Consider the following 20,422-nt stretch of genomic DNA (forward strand, 5'->3'; position numbering starts at 1 on the left):
GCCTCTGTGCGTACTTTCCTGCAAGCAAAACCTCTGAATGATCCAACACAAACAGATGAGGATTTACCCTTGCCTATAACTGAGACTTTGATCAGGGATGAAACAAGATGTTCAGAGCTCTTGAGTTTTTGTCTGAGTGATGATGCACCTTGGCTCCGTGGGGTTCCACTTCTTCTCACAAAAGACAAGATTTTGAGAGTTTTTAACTCTAAATCTCCAAAGTTGATTTCAAGGTTTGAAAATCTTTTCCTTTGCTATAGAGACATATTTGCAGATTACAAAACCAATGGAGAACACATTCACATTCTGCAAAAATTAAACCTTGTGAACACGTTGACACTTCCCAGTGCAGCACAATATTTGAAACCAATAATTCAGCATCTTCTTCAGAGCTGTGAAGCTGATTTGGACAGTGATCTTTATGTCCCAAATGAAACAATGCTGAAGTGGTTGGAATTACTTTGGAGGTACATTACAAGTGAAATTATGCTTGAAACATTTGGTGGTGAAGAAAGTCTGACAATAAGTGATGTGAAGAATCTTTTCAGTGACTGCAGTATTCTTCCTGTTGTTTGTCCAAATTTAAACAACAAGCAGCTCCTACAAACAATGAAAGAGATGTCAAGTGTCATTCCAGTTGCATCAGAAAAGGACATATCAAATATCCTGTTCAAGCTTGGTTTTATGAAGCTTGATAATGTGTTCTTTTCAAAAGCAAGCTTTCATCGATCTCCAGCACTACACACTAAACTAATGGATGTGAATGACAGCAGTGCAGTGTTGAGCCAGGTCTGCAACATCAACCATTCAAAGTTTTCTCACGTTTCGAATGATGATATGAAAGAATTTCAAAACTTCCTGCAGTCTGGAGTATTCAAGTGTAAAAATCGTCAAGATTTTGAGAGGAAGTTTAAGTCTTTACCAATATTTGAAACAACACTTGGCAAACGAGTACGGATTGATGGACATATAGAGATATTTGTCCTCAACAGCTTTTATTCAGTGACATTTCCAGACTTATTCACCCTGTCCAGCAGCAACAGCCTTTTTCTCAAATACAACTCAGAAAATGTTGCTCTTTCAGAATTGTTAGAAATTAAAATCCTGAAGGATTTGGACTATTTCATGAAGTTCATTTTGCCTGCTGTACACAGACTTACAGAGAAAGAGACTCTTAACTTCCTCAAGCTATTACTGATCCTACAACATGACTATCAGTTTTCACAGTACAAAGACAATGTCATATCAACAATGAAGTCAGTGAAATTGATTCACAGTTGTCAAGGAAGACTGGAGATGGCATCATACTTTTTCGATGATCATGTTGAGCTTTACAAGAAAATGGTGCCCCAAGAAAAATTTGTGCCAGAGAAATTTTGGACAGACTTGTGTGCAGAAAATCAAAACAGACGAACAGAAGCAAAAAAGCTAATCAGAGAACTTGGAATGAAACATGATGTGTCAACAGATGACATAATCAATTTTGCAACCCAACTAGAATCAGAAGCAAAAGGAAACAGGAAAGATGATGAGCTGCAACAGAAATCAGATTTGCTTTTCAGACAAGCTTTGAGGAAAGTGATCAATGACAAAAACGAAAGCTTGCTAAGGAGCATTGCTGACATCAAGTTAATTTTTCCAGTTAAGATTAAAACAGATCTTTGCAGCTACCACCAACAATATGCTGCAGCAAACACTACTGTTCAAATCAGAGGATCTCTGATCGATGGAGATCCTAACCATCAGGAGTTGATTTGGTCTTCAATGCCAATTATACATCTACCAGTTTATTTCTCTCAGAATCTTTTAAAAATGATGAAAAATGCAGGAGCTCATGACCAACCACCCTCACAATGTGTGATCAGCAACATGAGAAACATCTGTCAGTCACCGTGTAAAACTGATCCGCTGATCAAAACCCGTGCCAAAGTGTTTCGACGTGCTTATGCCTACCTGCAAGCTAATGGCTTTGATGAAAAGAAACTGGCCGGTCTTCCTGTTATCTTGGTTGAAAAAGACACAGCACTTTTTAAAGCTGGTGATGTGTGTCTTTCACTTGATGATGACCTTGAGTTCAGACCATATTTGTACAAAACTTCCTCAGAAGATGCCTTGTATGCAGAGTTCTTCAAGAAGATTGGTGTAAAGAAGGAAGCCACTGCAGTGCATTACTGTAATGTCCTGGCAGCTGTGTACGAAGATTCCTGTGATAAACAACAACTGAATGCAAACCAACAGAAGACTGTGAAACGAGCAGTTCAGCAGTTGTTTCACTTAATCAAAACTCAAGAAAAGCAGGTCTTCACTGCTGATGTTCAAACTTTGTATCTTCCTGCAGTAGATGGAAAGTTGTACCCATCATGTTCCCTCTACTACAATGACACAGTGTTTGAGACTAAAAGGTTGGAAGAAGCTCTGGAGGACAAGTTCTTGTTGCTTGAGAAACTCAGTAAATGTCATTTGGGCAAAGACATTTATGAACATCATCGACTGGTGCAGCTGTTGCCTCAGAAATTTCGACCTAAAATGTTGTCTGAGATCACAGAGGAGAAAATGGTGGAACCACACATGCAGCTTTGTGAACTTGGGAATGGTTGTGACTTTAGTGGATGGTTTGATAAACATCTCTCTTCAGGAGCATTCAGGCATGGATTAATTTGCCTTCTCAGAGAGCAGTCTCAGGGTCAAATAACAGAAGAAGAAGAAAATGAGATGTGTGAGAAGATTTTTGGCAGCATTCAGATTGTTTGCTGTGAAACTTTAGAAACAATGCTGTGGCTGGACACCCAGCCGCTAAATCAAACTACCAGGGAAACTGATGTTTTCGTCAAACGAGAACAACAAGGTTGTACCTTTTACCTAAAGCACAATGATGACATAACACCTAAAGTGTTATTTGAAGTTAACATGATTTTGACAAAGGAGATCAACGTTCTTTTAGATCATGGGATATCATCAGTTCACCTCCCAGTGCTTGGACAACTTCTTATGTGTGATGATCTGCAGGATGTTCAGAAAACTCTGGCTAAGAATCAAATCCGTGACAGTGCTGAAACTGAAAGCATCTTTCTCAATCCACCAGACCCTGGGACAGACATTCCAGATGAATGGCATGATTCATTAGACATGGGGTTTCTTAATAACTTTGAAGAGGGGGAATACGTTGGCTACAGTATCAACAACAAGTACATTCATGCAGTTATTGTTGAAGAGCTTCCTGAGCCCTCTGGAAGATTGTCCAAGAGATACAAAATTGATATTGGAGAGGATGAGCCAGTTGAAGTCACTCATCTTGACTTATATCAGTTTAAACGAGAAAAGAAGCCAAAACCTAAGGGTAGAGAGGATGAGCCAAGTGAACCTGGTCATCAGTTTAAACAGGAAAAGAAGCTCAAAGTAGATCAGAAGACAAGCACATCCTCCATGGAGCTGGAGACACATGTAGGAGCTGAACCACGTTCTTCCCAACCCTCACCAAATTCCCTACCAAGCTCTTTAGATGAAGCTAAGAAGGAGATTGACAAATGTCTGAATGAGATCTGGAGTTTTCCTGAAGAGGAAAGGCGGAAAGGCATCAGGAGACTGTACCTCAAATGGCATCCTGACAAAAACCCTGACTGCCTTCAACTTGCCACAGAAGCATTTATATATTTGCAGAATCGCATTGATGAGCTCACCAAGGGCAAATGTAAAGCAACAAACTCCTCTTATTCCAGCGGCTCTTCAAGTTACACAGACTTCTACCAGCACTGGGATCAAGAGGCCAGGCATCACAGAAGAGGTCGAGAAAGATTCTTTAGGGGTTTCCATAACACAAATATTCCAAAGCCAAACAAAGAGGAGGCCCAGCGCTGGTATAAACAGGCTCGCTGCGATCTTGACGCAGCCCAAGAAGACACAGGTGGAAAAAGCACAGAGTGGTGTCTCTTTAAAGTCCATCAAGCAGTGGAAAAAGCTCTCTTTGCTGCAGAGTACAAACGTAATGGCCGTCACTCCCCCAGCAGCACAATTTCAACTACTGCAGCAAAGGTGTCACACTACCACCCTCAGCTGAGAGACCTGCCTCGAATTGTGGAGGATCTGAAGGCACTGGGAGTGGACGCCAAAAAGACTCAATACCCCAATTACCATCCCTATCCTCACATTCCTAATGGACAGTTCAGGTCAGAAAATGAAATGTTAGCACTGAACAAGGCCTCTGAGCTGCTCAGTAAAATAGAGGCATATGTGAATTAGACAAGTGGTTGGAGAGCGTAGCTCCTGTCCAATCTATTTTTATTTTTTTTTCAAGAAAGTGATCTTTACCACTACTAAACCTTAATATGTTCTTTCCTGACTGATGTATCACCCGTTTCAATGTCCAAACAAACAAGAAGGTCATAGGTTAATGGACCGTGTTTTTGGCAGGGTAAATCGATTGGGTCTAATAAAATGTCACTTTAAAAATACACAACAGAAGAAACAAGCACGACAAGACTAATTCATATGAAACTTGTGCAACTTTTGTTTTATCTAAGACTCACCACTGGAGACTAATACAGTTTTTGTATGGATTTGTTATCAAATTGTAAATATTGATGCATGTTTTATAATGCAGGAAACTAAAACTAAAAAAATCATTGTATTTTTGTTTCTGATGTACAAATAATCAGTGTGGAATTATATTAAAACACAATTATGACTTGTTAAAGAGCACTTGTCTCACTGCAGGACATACTGATTGTTAATTATTCTTTTTAAATATGTACCAATATTGTTTTTTATGTCAGTAAAAGGAAAATGTTCAGGTTGTTTCATATTGTAATGTCAGTTATGCAGAGATTTTACAGTTTTGTAGTTTTTACTACTTTTGGTTGTCATTATTATGTTTTTAATCAAGTTCCTAAAAATCTTTTTTATATACTTCAGTTTAGTGTAATTTTTTTGAAGATTTTCATGAGTAAGATTTAAGAAACTTTATTTTTTATTAGTTTTTGTTAAACCACAATATTGTTTTGGTCTTTTTAAATTCTTGTTTTGATTTTTAATTTACCAAAGTGAAATGTTTATCAGTTTAGATGATTATAAGGACCAAGTTTTTATAAAAAGTAACAACTGACTTTGTTAAAAAAAAGCCTTAGTTTATTAAAGGATAAAATGACACATTTATGAAACCTTTTTGAGAACCAATATAAGAAAATAACAGTTGTTGTTTTTTTAGTTATTTGAAAAATGAAGCCTATACACTTTGTTTACTTGTTATGAAAATACAAATAGTAAATAATGTACTGGAATAATGCTCATAAATGTATTTTTATTGCTTTTATTACTTCTTGTTGCAGTTTTTTTTAATTCTCATAGTTCAGTTTTATTAAAGACGATATAGAGTTTAGTGTTTTCTTTTTTTATTACTATTTTTGATTCGATAAAAATGCATACAGTTTTGTTTGTTTTTATTTTCCATCCTTTTTCTGTTTTATTATCAGTTAGTTGTGAAAGTAGTTTTGTTTTATTTAGTTTGGTATGTAAACAAAAGCACCTGTTTTTCCCATTTATTCAATACTTTTTTCTGTATATTTTATAACCATAGAAGTTTTGTTAAAAGAACAAAAACAGTTAATTGTTGAAGTAATTTTTCAGTTTTTCTTATTTTCATCTTTGATATTTTTTTACACTTCATTAAAGCAGTCATATCAACATTCATGACCAACTGTAAAGGTTAAAATTATGTCTTTAACAACAAAATATCTGCTATATTTACATGAGGCTTGTACGTACTTTTTGCATTACTACTTAATATCATCAGTGGGACTTGTTAGTTTTGTCATCATTAATTGCTTTTACTTTGAAATCATAATAAAATTAAATAAAAGGTGAAAAACTAAATTGCTGCTTCTTCTTTTCCAAAGAAAAATAATGAATTTACCAACCAAGTAATTTTGCGTATAAACTCTCTCGTGGATCTCCCCATCCTGGAAGTTTCCAAAATAAAAATGATTTCCTTACATCTTCCCAGATGAGGAAACTCTGCGAATCAATTAGAAATTCACATACGTATATGGCAGAATTAGTCTTTATTTGGACTCTCCTGTTGTCTCCTCATCAAAAATAATTTACACAAAATCTGTACATACTTACAAGGCTGGAGCTTGAGTCTGAAGGGATGTGAACAGAGGATAAAAGGAGCAACATATAGAGCGTAATATCATCACAAATCAAGCTGATATGAGGATATTAGACACTTGCTTCATGTGATACAACGTCTCATGGCACTGAAAATGATGCTACTACATCCTGATATAAAGCGTTCACAGAATTTGTCTGTAATGGCTGATGTTAGAATAAAGCATATTTCTCTTAGCCTCTAACACATGAAACATTAAGACCCAACCTCCATCTGCATATCCACCCCATTCAACTGCTGCTAAATGTGAGCTGGAATAGAAACAGGCATCTTAAAAACACTTAAGGCTTCAGTTATTTCCTTTAGCTCACCGCTAACAGAAGTCAGAGATTATATTCCTCCCCATCGCTCGACTTTGACTGATCGGCACTTGCTGTGTGCGGCCACTCAAAGTAGCATCTTCCACATCCCACGCATTACATGTTTAGAGAAAACAATTAGCATGTTTACACTTTCAGATGTAGAAAAGTATGAAACGGAGTCACGTTAACATTTTCTAAAGAGCGACGAGACGACAAACTGAGCAACAGCTGGAAGAGATGTGTCATTGCCTGATGCGAGAGGCTGCCGCACGTGAGTCACGCACGTCTTCACTTCCCAATGTGAGTTCAAGAAAATAAAACTCCTGTGCTCGCAAGTTGGTCCACGGAAAGATGAATATTCAAAAAGTTGAAGCAACTTCCATTGTTTTCTCTTATCAAAACACAAGCATTTTTTAAAAGATTGCTGGTTTCATTAGAAATAAATTGAAGTCATGAATTTTTTTTTCTTATTATTAAAGCTCTTGGCCTGGAATTTGAATTATTGTCGACTTATATTATTTTTTAAAACCCTGATAAAATTTACAAAAATTTGGTTTTGTCTATTATGTGTGAGCTTCTGAAGTTATGATAACCTTGTGCAATTTAACAAAAAAACACCACAGTTTTATGTAGTGCCTTATTTTTTAAAAAAACCTACCAATGATCTTTTATTTTATTTAAAAACATAAAATCAACTACTAATCACCTATTACTGCTGATGCTACTACAATAATATCACACTATGTCATATATCATTTTCATATGTAGCTACAAAATTATTCATGATAGTTCTTAGGCCTCTATTGCTCAGTTTTTTTAATATTGTACTGTTTTTTTTTGTTTGTTTTTTTTTACAAATTTGACAGTTTATTGGTGATAGAATACACAGTTAGCATTTATACACATCAATAAGGTTTTCAGAAAAACGATTTAGGTGGTTAAAATAAAAAAACAACTTTAGATCATACCATTACTAAAGTGATTTTTAGTGGTTTTTATACTTGACTTTTCAAAATTCTGCGATACCTTAAAACTGGAAACAAGCCTAGGGTTACAAAACCTTCAAACTCATAGATATTAACAATTACCAGAAAAAGAATGTTTAAAACTATTTTGTAAAAACAATATAACTATAAATTCAAGATAATATGTCCCAATATTATCGATTAATTTTTGTTAACCACAGTTCACTCATGGGCTGAGCTATTTAGACCATTAAACAGCAAAATACAGCGTTTTCTATGGTAGGTAAAGAAAACGCTGCATTCTGCATGACTCACGTTAGGCAGCTAGTCACATCAATGAATGACAGCAAGTAAAAATATCCAAAAACTTGCCTTCGAACGCCACAGCTCTGTGCTTCATTGTTGCAGCATCAATATGATCTGAACAGAAATCAAAGGTGCGGCTGTAATGTAAGGACCTGCAACTACACAGGAAGCGCCGTAAACATGAACGTTTGTTTTAATCACGGTTTGTGTACTGGCATCAGTTCTATCCTATGGCACAAGCGCACACTTAACATTCCCCCTTCTTGAGTTTGACAAAATAAACTACATTAATGGCACACTGTAGGATTATACCATAAACCTCCTGCTGTGCTGCTCTCAGGTGTCCACGGTTTAAGGAATCAGGAACTGTCGTACATCCAAAAATCACATCAGTTAAAGACAAATGCCCTTAAAAATATTATTTGCTGATGAAAAATAAAATTACAGGAGAGTCAGATGTGAGGTTTGTGTCAGTCTTATACCTGCTGTAAGTTTTCTGCTTCTTTCTAAGTTTTGCATCCACATTTTGTCCATTTCTCTCCGAGTGCTGAAAACAGAGCAGCTCATTTTCTTTCAGTCAAGGCCTGGCTGACGCTGACGCTGAACAGTCTTGTGCTGTTGTCTCCTGCAGTGGGGCGAGACACATGAAGTGGGGGTGGACTCTCCTGTAATCAGGTCCTCACATGTTGTACGCCACATATATGGGGTCCAGCTGGTCGGCCAGGAACCCGTCTCTGAGGTGCATGCGCTGCTTCTCCCCTCTGGAGTTGATGGGGATGACACCGGGGTCCACCACCACCACCACCCCCACGATGAGGTAGTGCTCCTCCAGGACGACATTGGTCACCAGAGCCACCAGGTCCAGGGCCTCCTGCTCCGACCCCTCCAGCTCCACCACCACCACGAGGAGGTTGGTCCAAGTGAACACCGCGCTGAAGGAGGAAGATTCACGAAGGGAAGCAATAAGAAAGGAGATACAAACTGAGGAGCGGTTGTAATATAATAAGAGGTTAGATAAGAGTAAAGTTGGTTCTTAACAATACTTTGAAAATAAAAATAAAATGAATTAACATATGTCTCTGAATTGCAATGATTTTGTAATTCCAGCTGCTGCTGGTTTCTTACCATTCAGCTATGCTCTTGTGAGAACGGATAACAGAAGTCTCGATGTCGATGGGGTGATACCTCATTCCCCTCAGCTCCAGGGTCTCATCAAGAGAGCCCACCACGTAGAGGGCATCATGGCGCTCTGTGACGTTCACACAATCACACAGTGAGTTTATCCCGGACTCAAAGAAGCACATTCACAGATGTAAGGAGAGAAAAAAGGGGAGGAGGTGAAAGAAATCCCTCTCACCTCCACTGGCGTCAGTCAGCTCAGTGCGCCGCAGGAAGCCCAGGTAGCCGGTCCTTGCCCAGACCGTCTGGGTGTCCCCGAAGCTCAGCTTGGTGTTGAAATGGTCAGCATGCAGCGCCTCCTCCCCGTAAACTGTGTAGTAGCCTGTTGCATTGTGGGGACTGCTCACCCAGACCTTTAACACAAATAAATAACGATGATAAATTGTTACGCTATTAATCACTCACTCTTCTAGTCGTATCTTTTACAGAACATTTATTTTATATTCTTAGCTGTTTATTTGGTCCATCTGAACAAAATCCTTATCTCATTAAGGTGACATATAGAATAGGTAATTTACACCTTGCATCTTTAACCTAATAGCATCATCTCTTTACAGCAGCAGTGTCTTTGTCAAGCTAGACAGCTTTTCAGAACTTCAAGTTTCACCCACATATGCATGTGGGTGAACTGGGTGTGTAACAGAGCATTTTGGAAATGCCTGTTAGAAACTCTGTGTTGCTAAAAGACCAGCAGCAAAGAGCCTAATTATAATCAACATGCACTATGTTGGCCCTAGGTGGGTGTAGTGAAAGGCACAGAGAGGAAAGTTTTCTCTCCTTTCATTAATCTCAATTGATGTTTTTCCACACAACTTTGTCAGATATGTACATTTCATTCCCAAACAGCTGATAATCAGCTTTGTTGTGTAAATGAATCAGCTTTTTCCTCCCAGGAGAAACAAAGTCCCTTAAGTCTTCTCTCCTGATTATACAAAGGCTCTTTAACTAGATTATACAACCCAGTAGGAACTGATCAAACATATCTGAGACTTTTCTTGACTTTAGCCTGATAAGTGTTGTATTATTAAACAGTAATTTTCAATTAATAAGGATGTGATTAAAAAAAGGTTTAGGTTTCTGCTTCTCAAAGTGTAAATTCCTCAGAGATTGAGGGGGGAAAAGTGTTTTAGTGGAACTTTTTTTTTTTTAAAAATGATTTTTAAATTGTTTTAAACAAGGTTGTAGCTCTGAATGAGTTAAGTGCACAGACAAGGAACTGAAAGTGACAAATAAAAAACAATTCAGCTTACCTCTCCTAGATGAGAGTCTCCTAGAGGTCCTTTGGTTTCTGTGTTGGCAATGATCACTTTCACCCCAGGAAGGATCTGCAGAAGCAGAAACAGCACCGTAGCTGTTCAAGAAAAGCACATCACACTCATTTTGATGGCACAAATTCATGTTTTAGTGAATGTTTTTACCTTCCCAGACTCCATCAGTGGCAGGCTGTGTGGCGACCCTCTTTCAACAAGGCGAACCCTGAAGAAAAGAAAAGAAAAAAAAGGTACAAGTAGCATTTAGTAAACTAATTGAACAATATATTAAATTCTTACAAATATCAATCAATCAAATAAAATTTTATTTGTATAGCACATTTCAGCAGCAAGGCATTTCAAGGTGCTTTACATATGAATCATAAAACAAACTAAACATTTCTCAAATCTAAATCTTAAGTAGACGGTGTTACAATGGCGCCCCCTACCTGTCGTGCCGTAGAGCTCTCATGTCCACATAAACGGTGGTGGGATCTGGTCCAGCTGTGCCCTGGAAAGAAAAACAAGCAGAAGTGGACATGAGCTGCCAGCTTCAGCCCTGGTTTCAGCTCTGTATGCTGCCTGTGTGGGGACGAGGTGGAAGCCGGTTATGAAACAGCTGCTGAAAAAGCAAAAGGCAGCCAGAAGCCGACCAGCCAGGCTACATTAGTAACGACCGAACCATGTAAAGACAAACATTTCCTCCATCACCTCCTCTGATGTCGAACAGCAGCAGTTACTGGAATCCCACAGAAAAATATAAATCAGCTGTAGTTTATTTATCAGAAAGGTCAAAAATCTGAGCAGCATATGTCTTGATTAAATGTCTGCCAAGCTGCTGAAATCTAATTGAACCGTTTCTGCAGCAGATATTGAATCCATCTGTGGTTGGATTTGTCATCATTACTGCAGTAAAACTTGTCACAGCAAATTATGTTTTCCATCGCTCCTCTGCCAGCGTAAGGACAGAGCACAAGCCAGCGGTCGCTGTACTGTGAGGTCTGTGGGGTCACAGAAAACACAGAAGGGGCTGATTGAGCTGAATGAGTCGCTTGACGTCAGTCCATCAAGCCCAGCAGCAGTTTTAGCAACATAGTGGATTATTATCGACAAGGCTAATCCAGAAATTAGTGTGTGCCAAAATAAAAAACAAAAGAGAAAGAAACAAAGCCTTATGATTTATATACTCAAAATTAGATTCCAGACAGCTAAATAAATTATTCTATCTACTTTAAACAATGCAATAACTGATTCTGGATTATCCTTTGTAAACTTATAACATTGCTTTTTCTTTTTTTGTCAACACAAAAGCTAAAAATGATCCCATTTTAGGACACATTATGAAATAAAGATACCAGGTGTTTATATATATTTAATATTTGACATTTTAGGACCTTTCTTATTGCAGAGCTGTTTCTGCAAGCTCACAGTATAATCTAATCGCACGTCAAAGTCAATAAATCCTCATATTGGATAGACAAATGCCAAATGGTACAACATAGAATCGGCTGAAATAAAAGCAAAGCCGAGACTTACCTGAGACAAAAACAAGGGCAAATGAATATATGTGTGAACTGAAGCAAAGCTTGTCCAAACGTCATGCAATGTAACAAAAAAACAAAACAAAAGACCCACACAAACACAGACACAGACTCAGCAGCAAAGCAAAGAGCCACTCTTATCCCACAGTACCTGCTCAGCCAGCTTCCCTAACCTGTTGGGCTGACAGGACAGGGCAGGACAGATAAAGATATATATATATGTATCCAGATACAGTAGATGGGACACACAACAACAACAACAACAACAACAACAGTTTTGGGGGAAAAAACTGTTAAATTAACAACTCAGTTGAGAAGCATTGAATGCTTCCCTCAAAAGGTTTTGAATTACAGATAGAAGCAACACTCAAAATATGAAAAAGAATCACTAAAGCTCTGGATTTATCTCCAATTATCTGAGAAAACTCTTTTGGATATTCATTATCAGGTGAAAAAAGACTAAACAATAAAACTGCTGGATCAAAATTCTGTTTAATCTTATTTTTTACAAGATCCTTTTCACATAATTGACAGATATAACATCATCTTTCTTTACACCCGGTTTACTTTTCCTCCTCTAGAGTGACTGACGCAAACTCACTCAAAGAGCTGCCATCCCTTTAATTTTTATTTGAATTAGCCGCAAGCAATTTGTTGATTTCCCATGCATTTTGGAAGCCTGCATCCTCCCTTCTCTCTCTGGTTATCCTTTCCCAGCTGCTTACCTGCAAACAGATCGCTACATTCACCCTGCAGCCGAAGGTGGTGCTGACAGCTCGAGGGGACAGCCCCAGGTCTTTGAAGATCTTTGAGAAGGACTGAGTGAGGGTGATACGAGGCCTTTCCTCTGCTACCACCATGCACGTACGCACACAGGACAGATTCACATTTCGCAGCTGGACAAAGGAAAAGAAAGATGAGTCATATTAGTTATTACCTGAAAAGAAATATCTTATAAAAACGAAACCACAGGGGTTGTAAGAGCTGCATGTGAGAAGCACCAAATTTATGATATTTCTTAGATTTTTTTTAAAGTAATCTCACTCTCAAGAGAGTAATTATCACACAGTTACAAAGCAGAGACATATTTCATACTTGGAACCCTGACTTTGTCTCAGTAATCAAGGAGTTTTTTTTTAATGGTGCTTTTATTTATATTTTTAAACAAGGCTTGTCAGGGGGCTACCTGGTATTGCAAATTAGCTTAGGTGATAAAAACTGCGAGCAGTATTTGTTCTTGCTAAAAAATATGTGTTCCCACACATCATAAACGATTCATAAATGTTGTATGAGAGTAAAAAGGAGCTAATGATATAAAAGTCTGTGGAGATGAATGCTGCCGTTTAAAATCTCTGCAACCGAGAAGACAAACTGACCCGTAGAGCTTCTGTCTGTGAACCCAGGCCCTTGGTGCACATCTCCATGACTGAATATGAGCAGAAGGTGACTCGTACTTTATACTGGCTGACGGCTGTGAGCCACAGAGATGCATTGCTCTCCAACTCCAGAGGAGGGACGAGGATCGACTGGTGGCCCGAGTACACACTAAAACAGAAAAAAAGTACAAGCGAGCAGAGAATGAGTGGGGGAGCACGGAGGGGGGGAAAGGAAAACGTTTGATTCGATTCCTCTGTTGTTCATTTGATTTGGAGCTGCTCGTTTACCTGCACAGGCACCAGAGAGCCAGGCCCAGACCGCAGTAAGGGTCCAGGCAGATGGCAATCTGCCGCGAAGGATAGAGCTCACACTGCAGCTTAATGGAGCGACACAAGGCACTGGTGGCAGCATGAGACATCTGCAACAGACATGACACAAAGGGACAGAAAATGAGCATGAAAACAGAGGCTACAGAGAAAGCAAAGACAATTACTGTCTATAAAACATTTCACGTTTCAACATACTTTGACTCCTGCTAGGATGCCAGTGGTGGACACGCTGAAGTCCAGATAAGCCAACATCTCTGGGGTTGGGGGTTTATATATCTGGGGATTCTTCTTTCTGGGGAGGTCATCTGAGAGGCAAAGAGTTGAAAGTAAGGACGGGTTTTACTGCAAAAACAACCACGGTGAGACTTTTAACGGAACGTGTTGTGTTTGAGTGTTTGCGTTCAGAAATGAACCTGTATCCAGGACTGTGGGCCAGCTCTTGATGTCCACTGCAGCAGCAGCCTCTTTGGATTTCAGCAGCTTCATTATTGCTTGGGTTGTCAGGATACACACAGACTTACTGACCTGCAACACACACAAACTACAGTTTTACACGCCTTGTAAAACTGCTGAAACAACACAGAGCAGAGCTATCACATTCACGGGGCTTATCGACTGTAAAAACTGTGCTGAGTGTGACCAAATGAACGTTTCAAAGCCTGGGTAACAAACAGACTGTATTACCTCAACGATCATTTTGACCGTGGGTAGGGTGGTGGCCAGGTTTTGTGGGTGCGGCGGTCTGACTGTGACAGGGACACACCCAGCGTACAGGCAGCCGTAGAAAGTTGCAATCAGGTCGATTCCTGTACATAAATGTTACAATGTTTAGCAAAAACATAAATAATTCCATGATAAAATAAGAGGACTTACAGCTGACCTGGTGGGTAGACAAGTGCTACGTGGTCTCCAGTGTTCAGGCGTCCCATCAGTGCTGCCGCCACTCGCTCCGCTCGCTTGTGCAGCTGCAGACAGGAAGCTGTGCTGGCCACTGTGCCCTGAAGGAAAAAAAAAAATCACAAATAACTTTTTGTCTATTTGTTTCTTTTTCATTTGTTAACAACACCTGTTTTTATTTGATTTTTCAACCTTCGAAATGAACGAGACAAAATGTGAGGCTTGAACTGAACTATATTTAAAGGAAAAATGCAATTTGTATTGTATTTTTTGGAATATCCCTAAAAGATATTATGTAAAAAAAAGACCATTTGACCAGGAGGGGGTCAGTGTATTTATAGGGGTGACCAATGACTCCCCTGGCCTCTCTTTGGTGGCACCTCTGCAACAAAACACTCAAAAATAATATGATTTTTTTTAAAGAAAACACAAAAAACATGTTGTGCTTTATTAAGCAAAAATGATTGTTTGGAAAAACCTTTTCCTTTTAAAAACTTAAAAAAGAAAAAAAAAAAGATGCAACACATTTTTTAAAAACAACTTTGTTCCAACTACTTTTGAAATATTTTGCTGGCATTAAAACACTGTTTTGTTTTTTTTATTTATTTTCTTAAAGTCTGCATCTATGTAATAAATAAAGCAGCTACCCAAAATTAATAAATAAGAAAAGATGATAATTTGTTTTGTCTCAATAGTTCCTTATTTAAATAATCAGAAAATGCAATTTGACGTAAGAAAAAGGTATCCACGTGAAATTAAAACAGGCAAAAAGTTTGTTTTTGGTCAGTGTAGGATCTTTACCTTAGCGTTGAGAACGAGGAACAGAGGATGGTCTGGAGTTGCCTGAGCTCTCCACTGGAGTACATCATGTATGTAGAGGAACTTTGGGACAAAAACAAAAGACACACATTTAACTACAGAGAAAAACTGTCCAACATGAAGCTGAGTTATACACAAACGGTGCAGAAATACTGTGTGACAGTATAAGCTGTTTATTTTCAGGTAAATGACAAACACGATGAGGTTCAGCATTCATGAAGACGGTAATGGATGATGGAATAAAATCAGAGATAAATAATAATGCTTGTGGTTTTATTTGGGAAGGGTTGTAAAAATATATACTTGGATACATATCAAACCCTAAAAAATGAGTAACTCAGTGGATAGTTTGTTCATTTGTAACATTATTGAAACGAAGTGTACTTTTTTTGACTCTTCCAGATGACCTACAACTTCACACAACAGTGCTGTGTACACTCACTCACTTACAGATGAATACATGAAGATTAGATGATACCAGCATAAAGTTAACTTTATAGTGTTTTAAAAGCTCTGCAACCACTTAGTTGTATTTTACAACACTGTTTGAGTTGTTTCTAAACTCTTCATTTAGGAACGCTACTAATGAAAATTTAAAAACAATGTTATCTCTCTTTATTTGTTGGTGTTTTAGCAGGAGGAGCAGGAGGTGAGAGCAGTGTATATCTCAGACTTTACTCCCTCAGATATGGATCCTTACCTGTGTCTGCAGTGTAGAGCATGGGTGAAATGAGGATGACTATCTACCTTACGTGCCTGATCATTGTCCTCGAGTTGTCCCAGGTCTCTCCCACAGGCTTGTGCTATCCTCTTTCCTGCCACCAAGTTGCCCACTATCATAGAAGCAGGACCAACCTCTGTCCGGCACAAGCAAACCATCATCGTACGTTATAAAGACGCTCACATCAGCGACATGGAACAGGACTGCTTTATTCTCTGGGTCGAAACATGACAACACAGAGACACACGTGGTTCTACCTGGCTGTTTTTGTCTCGGTTTGGGCAGGTTCGTGACACACGTGTGAGGACACATGAGGACGTTGCAAGGGTGCAGGGATCCCTCCAGGAAGCGCTGTTTGGTCTCAGATATGTGGATCCCACCCAGGGGAGCTTTAGGAAGCGTGTTGGCAGGCACCAGAGCCAGGCAGTAAACACCAACCTGGTGGATGCTGTCTATGGCCTGGAAACACACATTTTGTTATTTATATAGTCTGGAAATGTACAAATTTGATTACAAACAAAATCTTAAAGAACATTTTATTTTAGTTTTCAGCTAGACTTTAAAAAAATACCACATTCCTTTATATTTTGCACACATAAGTAGAAAACCATATACATTTTTAAAAGCATGCAGTATGATTGAATTTGCATTTTCCAGCAACATGTCCATAAAAATCTGTTGTTAATGCAGCTCACGAACCAGTCCTAGATGTGAGAAGCGTTTAGTTCTTATCAATGAAGTGTTTCATACCTGAAGAACCCGGCTCATCCACTGGAAGCTGTCCTCCTCTGAGGCATCTGGCCTCTGCTCTGCCACCACAACGATCCTCTCATCGTGAAGCACGGACACGGAAAACACTGCTATCCTGAAGCAACACAACACAAAATCAAACTGTTACTGCTGGACCGATCAGATCGCTTACAGGCGACCGGTGAAACTGTCAGTGAAGTCAGTAAACGATGGAAGATCCACTCTCGATTTAACAGATACAGATGTGTTCAGGCTGATTCCTCCTTTACCTTCCCCTGTACACAAACTTCATGGGCTCCACAGCCAGAGCCGTGGCTACCACATCATCAGCGTTATGTCTCCGCCCACTGACGACCATGAGTCCATCCATCTTCCCAACAACAAACACAAGATTGTCCTGAGAGGAAACACACAGTTAGATGTAAGGTCGACAGTCTCTAATTCAAAGGCTAACTAATATAAATATGATTCATTTAACTAACAAATAAAACCTCTTCTTAATTTAATATTTCTTTTCCGTGAGCTAAATTAAAAAGTTATACAACCCGACAAAAAGAATGGAAGGTTCCCACAGAAAGGTCAGTAAATTATGTTGATTTTTTCACCTTATCTAAGAGATAGCACTAATGAAACCCCAACAACACACATTAGAAGATCAGATCAACTAAAATGATTTAATTACTGTCCCAGGAAAATAGGTAAAACATTTCTGGATGAAAAGGCTGCTGAATAACACAGAACATTTGTAATTAATATTTTCTACGGGCCGTTTATCTAACTGTTTATTATTTATGACAAATTGTGTGCCTCTCAGAGCTCTGCTAGCACAAAAGGTTTACCAGAAAGCTTTGAGGATTAAGTTTTCTGTTCTAACAGACATAAAAAAAGTACGAAAGCATCATAAAACCTTTAAATTTAATGAGGTGGAACTTACTGGTCCCACAAAGCCCAGCAGTGAGGTTTTAGTGAAAGGTCTGTTGCTTATAGGAACCCCGGTTGATTTTACAGGGATCGTCTGCAATAAAATGCAACACTGTTAAAACTTCACATCCAACAGCAAAAACACAGAAAATACCACCACTTCTAAATAAATCCTGCCTAAGAAGTTAGAACTGTATTAACAACAGATAACTTTGGGTAAGATCGTATGACGACAATAAATCCTTGGACGAATTTTGAGTTTTAATTGAAATTAACAACAGTTTATCAAGCAGTACACATATCATTTTATTTTGAAATCTTTCTTTTTTGAAGAAGAATAAGAAAACAGGAGCATGCTCACACCTGAACACACATTTACCTCAAAAATGTTCTTGGTCATGCCCGGGAGGCCGTAGTACGCTAAACCACTGCATCCTGAGCTCACACAGATTTCTCCAACCTCGTCTGTTTTACAGAGATAAGGGGTGCCTTCCACTCGCACCACACAAACAAGAGCTGAGAATACAAAACAGAAACAGAAGAATGAGAGGATTGTTTTCATAGTTAAGCAGAAAAGCTCTACGGGTCTGATAAGTGAAGGAGGCAGTTATACAGAAGACCTTAAAATGAACACGATACCCGCTTTACCCATTTTACCCTTTTCGTGAAAAAGTTACAACATTATGGCTCAATATTTCAGAAAACTCTTCTTCATCTGCAACACTGAAGTCATTAACAGCAGAAAAAGGTTAATAGGCAGCCCGTACCTCCAGGCATGACCTGTCCCACATCCTGCACTGTGAGGACGGAGAGCTTCTCCTCTGTGTCCACACGGATCACACTGTGACTCAGACCACTCATAGACAGCACTGCCTTGCCTGGAGGAGGAACACCCATTTCTGGAGGCCTGTAGGACACACACACACACATTACTGTAGTAGCAGTACACTTGTTTCTTCACATTATAAAAACATAAAAAGCGTCCACAGTTGTTTGAGACATGATGAGCATGACTCCCTTAAAGAAAAAATTCTAAACTTTAAAGCAGTGTTTTCATTGCATAAGCGGTGCTAGCTCCTCCACTTAAAGCTTGTTTGTTCAGTCTGTCTCTCATCCAAATCCTCCTCTATAACAGAGCTCTGTGATCAGCAGAAAGCTGTGAATCCAGACCGTCGCTGTATGGAAGAACAGACCTAATTTCCTTCCTGCAGGATGCAGCTGATGCTGGAAACACGGTGTGATTTAACAGCAGAGTAATGCAAAGAGGTGGCGTTCTTTCTTGTTTAAATGCAGTAACAGAGGCTGACCTGCGGATGGCAACAGTCATAGCTTCTGAGGAGCTGGCACATGGACAGATCACCTCAGGTCGCAGCCCACGTGACTGAAACACATTGAGGAAGGCATCGCAGGAGGATATCGACCCTGCGGTAACACACACAGAGCCATTCAAATAGGTATGCAAACAAATCCTAACGTCCAGTAGCTGCAGGGTGTTTTTTTAACTGAACGTGTCATTGCAGAGGCGCTCACATGGGTTAGCTCCGTCAGCTACAATCAGCATCCTCAGTGAGCTCAGGCTGATGTCTCTCTGGTCTCGCTGGGCCAGCAGAGACCAGTGCATGTCCCGCGACTTCACCACAGCTACCCGCGCTACATAGGTGACACAAACACAAAGAGAATCACTAATGGGATACCTGCTTTCATCCGACTTGACAGCAAATCACAGGATATGACATTTGACAGCACAGTCAGAGTCAGATGCAGAAAGGTGACTCGACAGAGGTCAAAACACACGGTGGATGAATTGTATTTGTCTCAACAGGAGCTTCATATTCTCTGCCTCTATTGGGTTGACAAAACGAACAACCAAATTAATACCTTTAACTATCCAGCTATGTCAAATATGCAGCGAGAATCAAAACATTTATGAGAAGATTGAAAGTCAAACAACAGGGCTAAGATTTGTTTAATTATTCAGCAATAAAAAATTGTTTGTTCTAATAGTTTGGACAAAATTAGGGTGGCTTCTTCTGCAAATCCTTCTTCATATATTCAAAATGCAACAAACTGAGTGATTAGTGACAAATTTCCAGATACCTTTGTACATGTGAACCTTCTGTATCCAGGACAGGGGGTTGACTTTCATCAGGGAGTAAGGAATGCTGATCACGTGCATCCGATTCATGACGCTCTGACATGAGAGCGGCAAAAACATCAGATAAGCTTCAAGATATGTCAGAAGTGCTTTCCAATTACTGTCACAATAAACAAATAGGCTATGACTAAATTATATGAATTAGGAAGGAAAAATGTGTTTGTTGCTTCTGTGTTGTCAGTGTAGGAATCCAGACATGTGACAGCATGTCATGTATCGTGTGTAAAATCTATGGCATGTTTGTGCATTGTGAGAAGCAAACTTTTTTTTTGGTTTGTTCACAAGATTGAAACTTATTTATAAGATGGAATGGTTTAGGCTTTCAGGACTAGTAGCTTGAATCAATTTGCATTTTGATAAAGCTCTCATACAGGATTCATGTAAATCGACTGTCCTATCAGGAAACTGAGAACATAACCTCTCTGTTTTAGAGTGCACCGAAACAGTTTTTGCTGATTTATTTGAGCTATTTACCAATATATTCAAGACGTATAGTTAATGGCTTTCTAAAGTCTGGAAACTATGACTCAGAAATTTCCAATCCTAGATCTATACAACCTCTGTCTTTATTAGGGGGTTTGGAGACAACTTACAGTGAGAACACCGTGCCATAATCCTGCTTCCCGCTTGAAATCCAGGACATTTGTTATGGTCTCAGCTACAAATCAAAAAAGATCAGAAAAGAGATTTTGTTTAGTTGAGAGGAAACAAGATTTGTTAAATTTCATCTAAAAATGTTCATTCCTC

At 39.0% G+C, this 20,422-nt stretch overlaps 2 protein-coding genes across 10 annotated transcripts in view; one reads left to right on the forward strand and one right to left on the reverse strand.

The window, feature by feature from the left end:
- Nucleotides 1-3: 3 nt before the first annotated feature.
- On the forward strand, nt 4-4,906 carry LOC119617117 (sacsin-like; the record flags this gene model as incomplete). The annotated part of the gene is made up of 1 exon (XM_037976195.1): nt 4-4,906. A coding segment is annotated over one exon (4,233 nt), but the record flags the coding sequence as incomplete, so codon positions are not given.
- Nucleotides 4,907-6,036: 1,130 nt separating this feature from the next.
- The window catches only part of dip2a (disco-interacting protein 2 homolog A), a 71,021-nt gene continuing 56,635 nt past the window's right edge, over nt 6,037-20,422 (reverse strand). For 3 of the 9 annotated variants that reach the window (XM_025007684.2, XM_025007681.2, XM_025007683.2), the window contains 26 exons: nt 20,269-20,333; nt 19,618-19,711; nt 19,051-19,170; nt 18,828-18,942; nt 18,288-18,427; nt 17,900-18,036; nt 17,534-17,614; nt 16,869-16,996; nt 16,600-16,714; nt 16,107-16,308; nt 15,876-15,985; nt 15,111-15,191; nt 14,293-14,410; nt 14,097-14,218; nt 13,826-13,937; nt 13,608-13,717; nt 13,371-13,501; nt 13,083-13,251; nt 12,432-12,602; nt 11,858-11,887; nt 10,615-10,676; nt 10,334-10,391; nt 10,166-10,240; nt 9,094-9,268; nt 8,862-8,985; nt 6,037-8,668 (listed from right to left, as the gene is read on the reverse strand). In XM_025007684.2, the coding sequence (XP_024863452.1) occupies nt 8,416-8,668; nt 8,862-8,985; nt 9,094-9,268; nt 10,166-10,240; nt 10,334-10,391; nt 10,615-10,676; nt 11,858-11,887; nt 12,432-12,602; nt 13,083-13,251; nt 13,371-13,501; nt 13,608-13,717; nt 13,826-13,937; nt 14,097-14,218; nt 14,293-14,410; nt 15,111-15,191; nt 15,876-15,985; nt 16,107-16,308; nt 16,600-16,714; nt 16,869-16,996; nt 17,534-17,614; nt 17,900-18,036; nt 18,288-18,427; nt 18,828-18,942; nt 19,051-19,170; nt 19,618-19,711; nt 20,269-20,333 (3,098 nt within the window). In that variant the 3' untranslated portion in view covers nt 6,037-8,415. Of the gene's footprint in view, nt 8,669-8,861; nt 8,986-9,093; nt 9,269-10,165; nt 10,241-10,333; nt 10,392-10,614; nt 10,677-11,857; nt 11,888-12,431; nt 12,603-13,082; nt 13,252-13,370; nt 13,502-13,607; nt 13,718-13,825; nt 13,938-14,096; nt 14,219-14,292; nt 14,411-15,110; nt 15,192-15,875; nt 15,986-16,106; nt 16,309-16,599; nt 16,715-16,864; nt 16,997-17,533; nt 17,615-17,899; nt 18,037-18,287; nt 18,428-18,827; nt 18,943-19,050; nt 19,171-19,617; nt 19,712-20,268; nt 20,334-20,422 lie in introns of those variants that run through there. The other 6 variants (XM_017424502.3, XM_017424500.3, XM_017424501.3 and 3 more) reach the window with 4 other exon arrangements.

The sequence above is a fragment of the Kryptolebias marmoratus genome, linkage group LG6, assembly GCF_001649575.2.
Source record: "Kryptolebias marmoratus isolate JLee-2015 linkage group LG6, ASM164957v2, whole genome shotgun sequence".
Classification (NCBI taxonomy): Eukaryota; Metazoa; Chordata; class Actinopteri; order Cyprinodontiformes; family Rivulidae; genus Kryptolebias; species Kryptolebias marmoratus.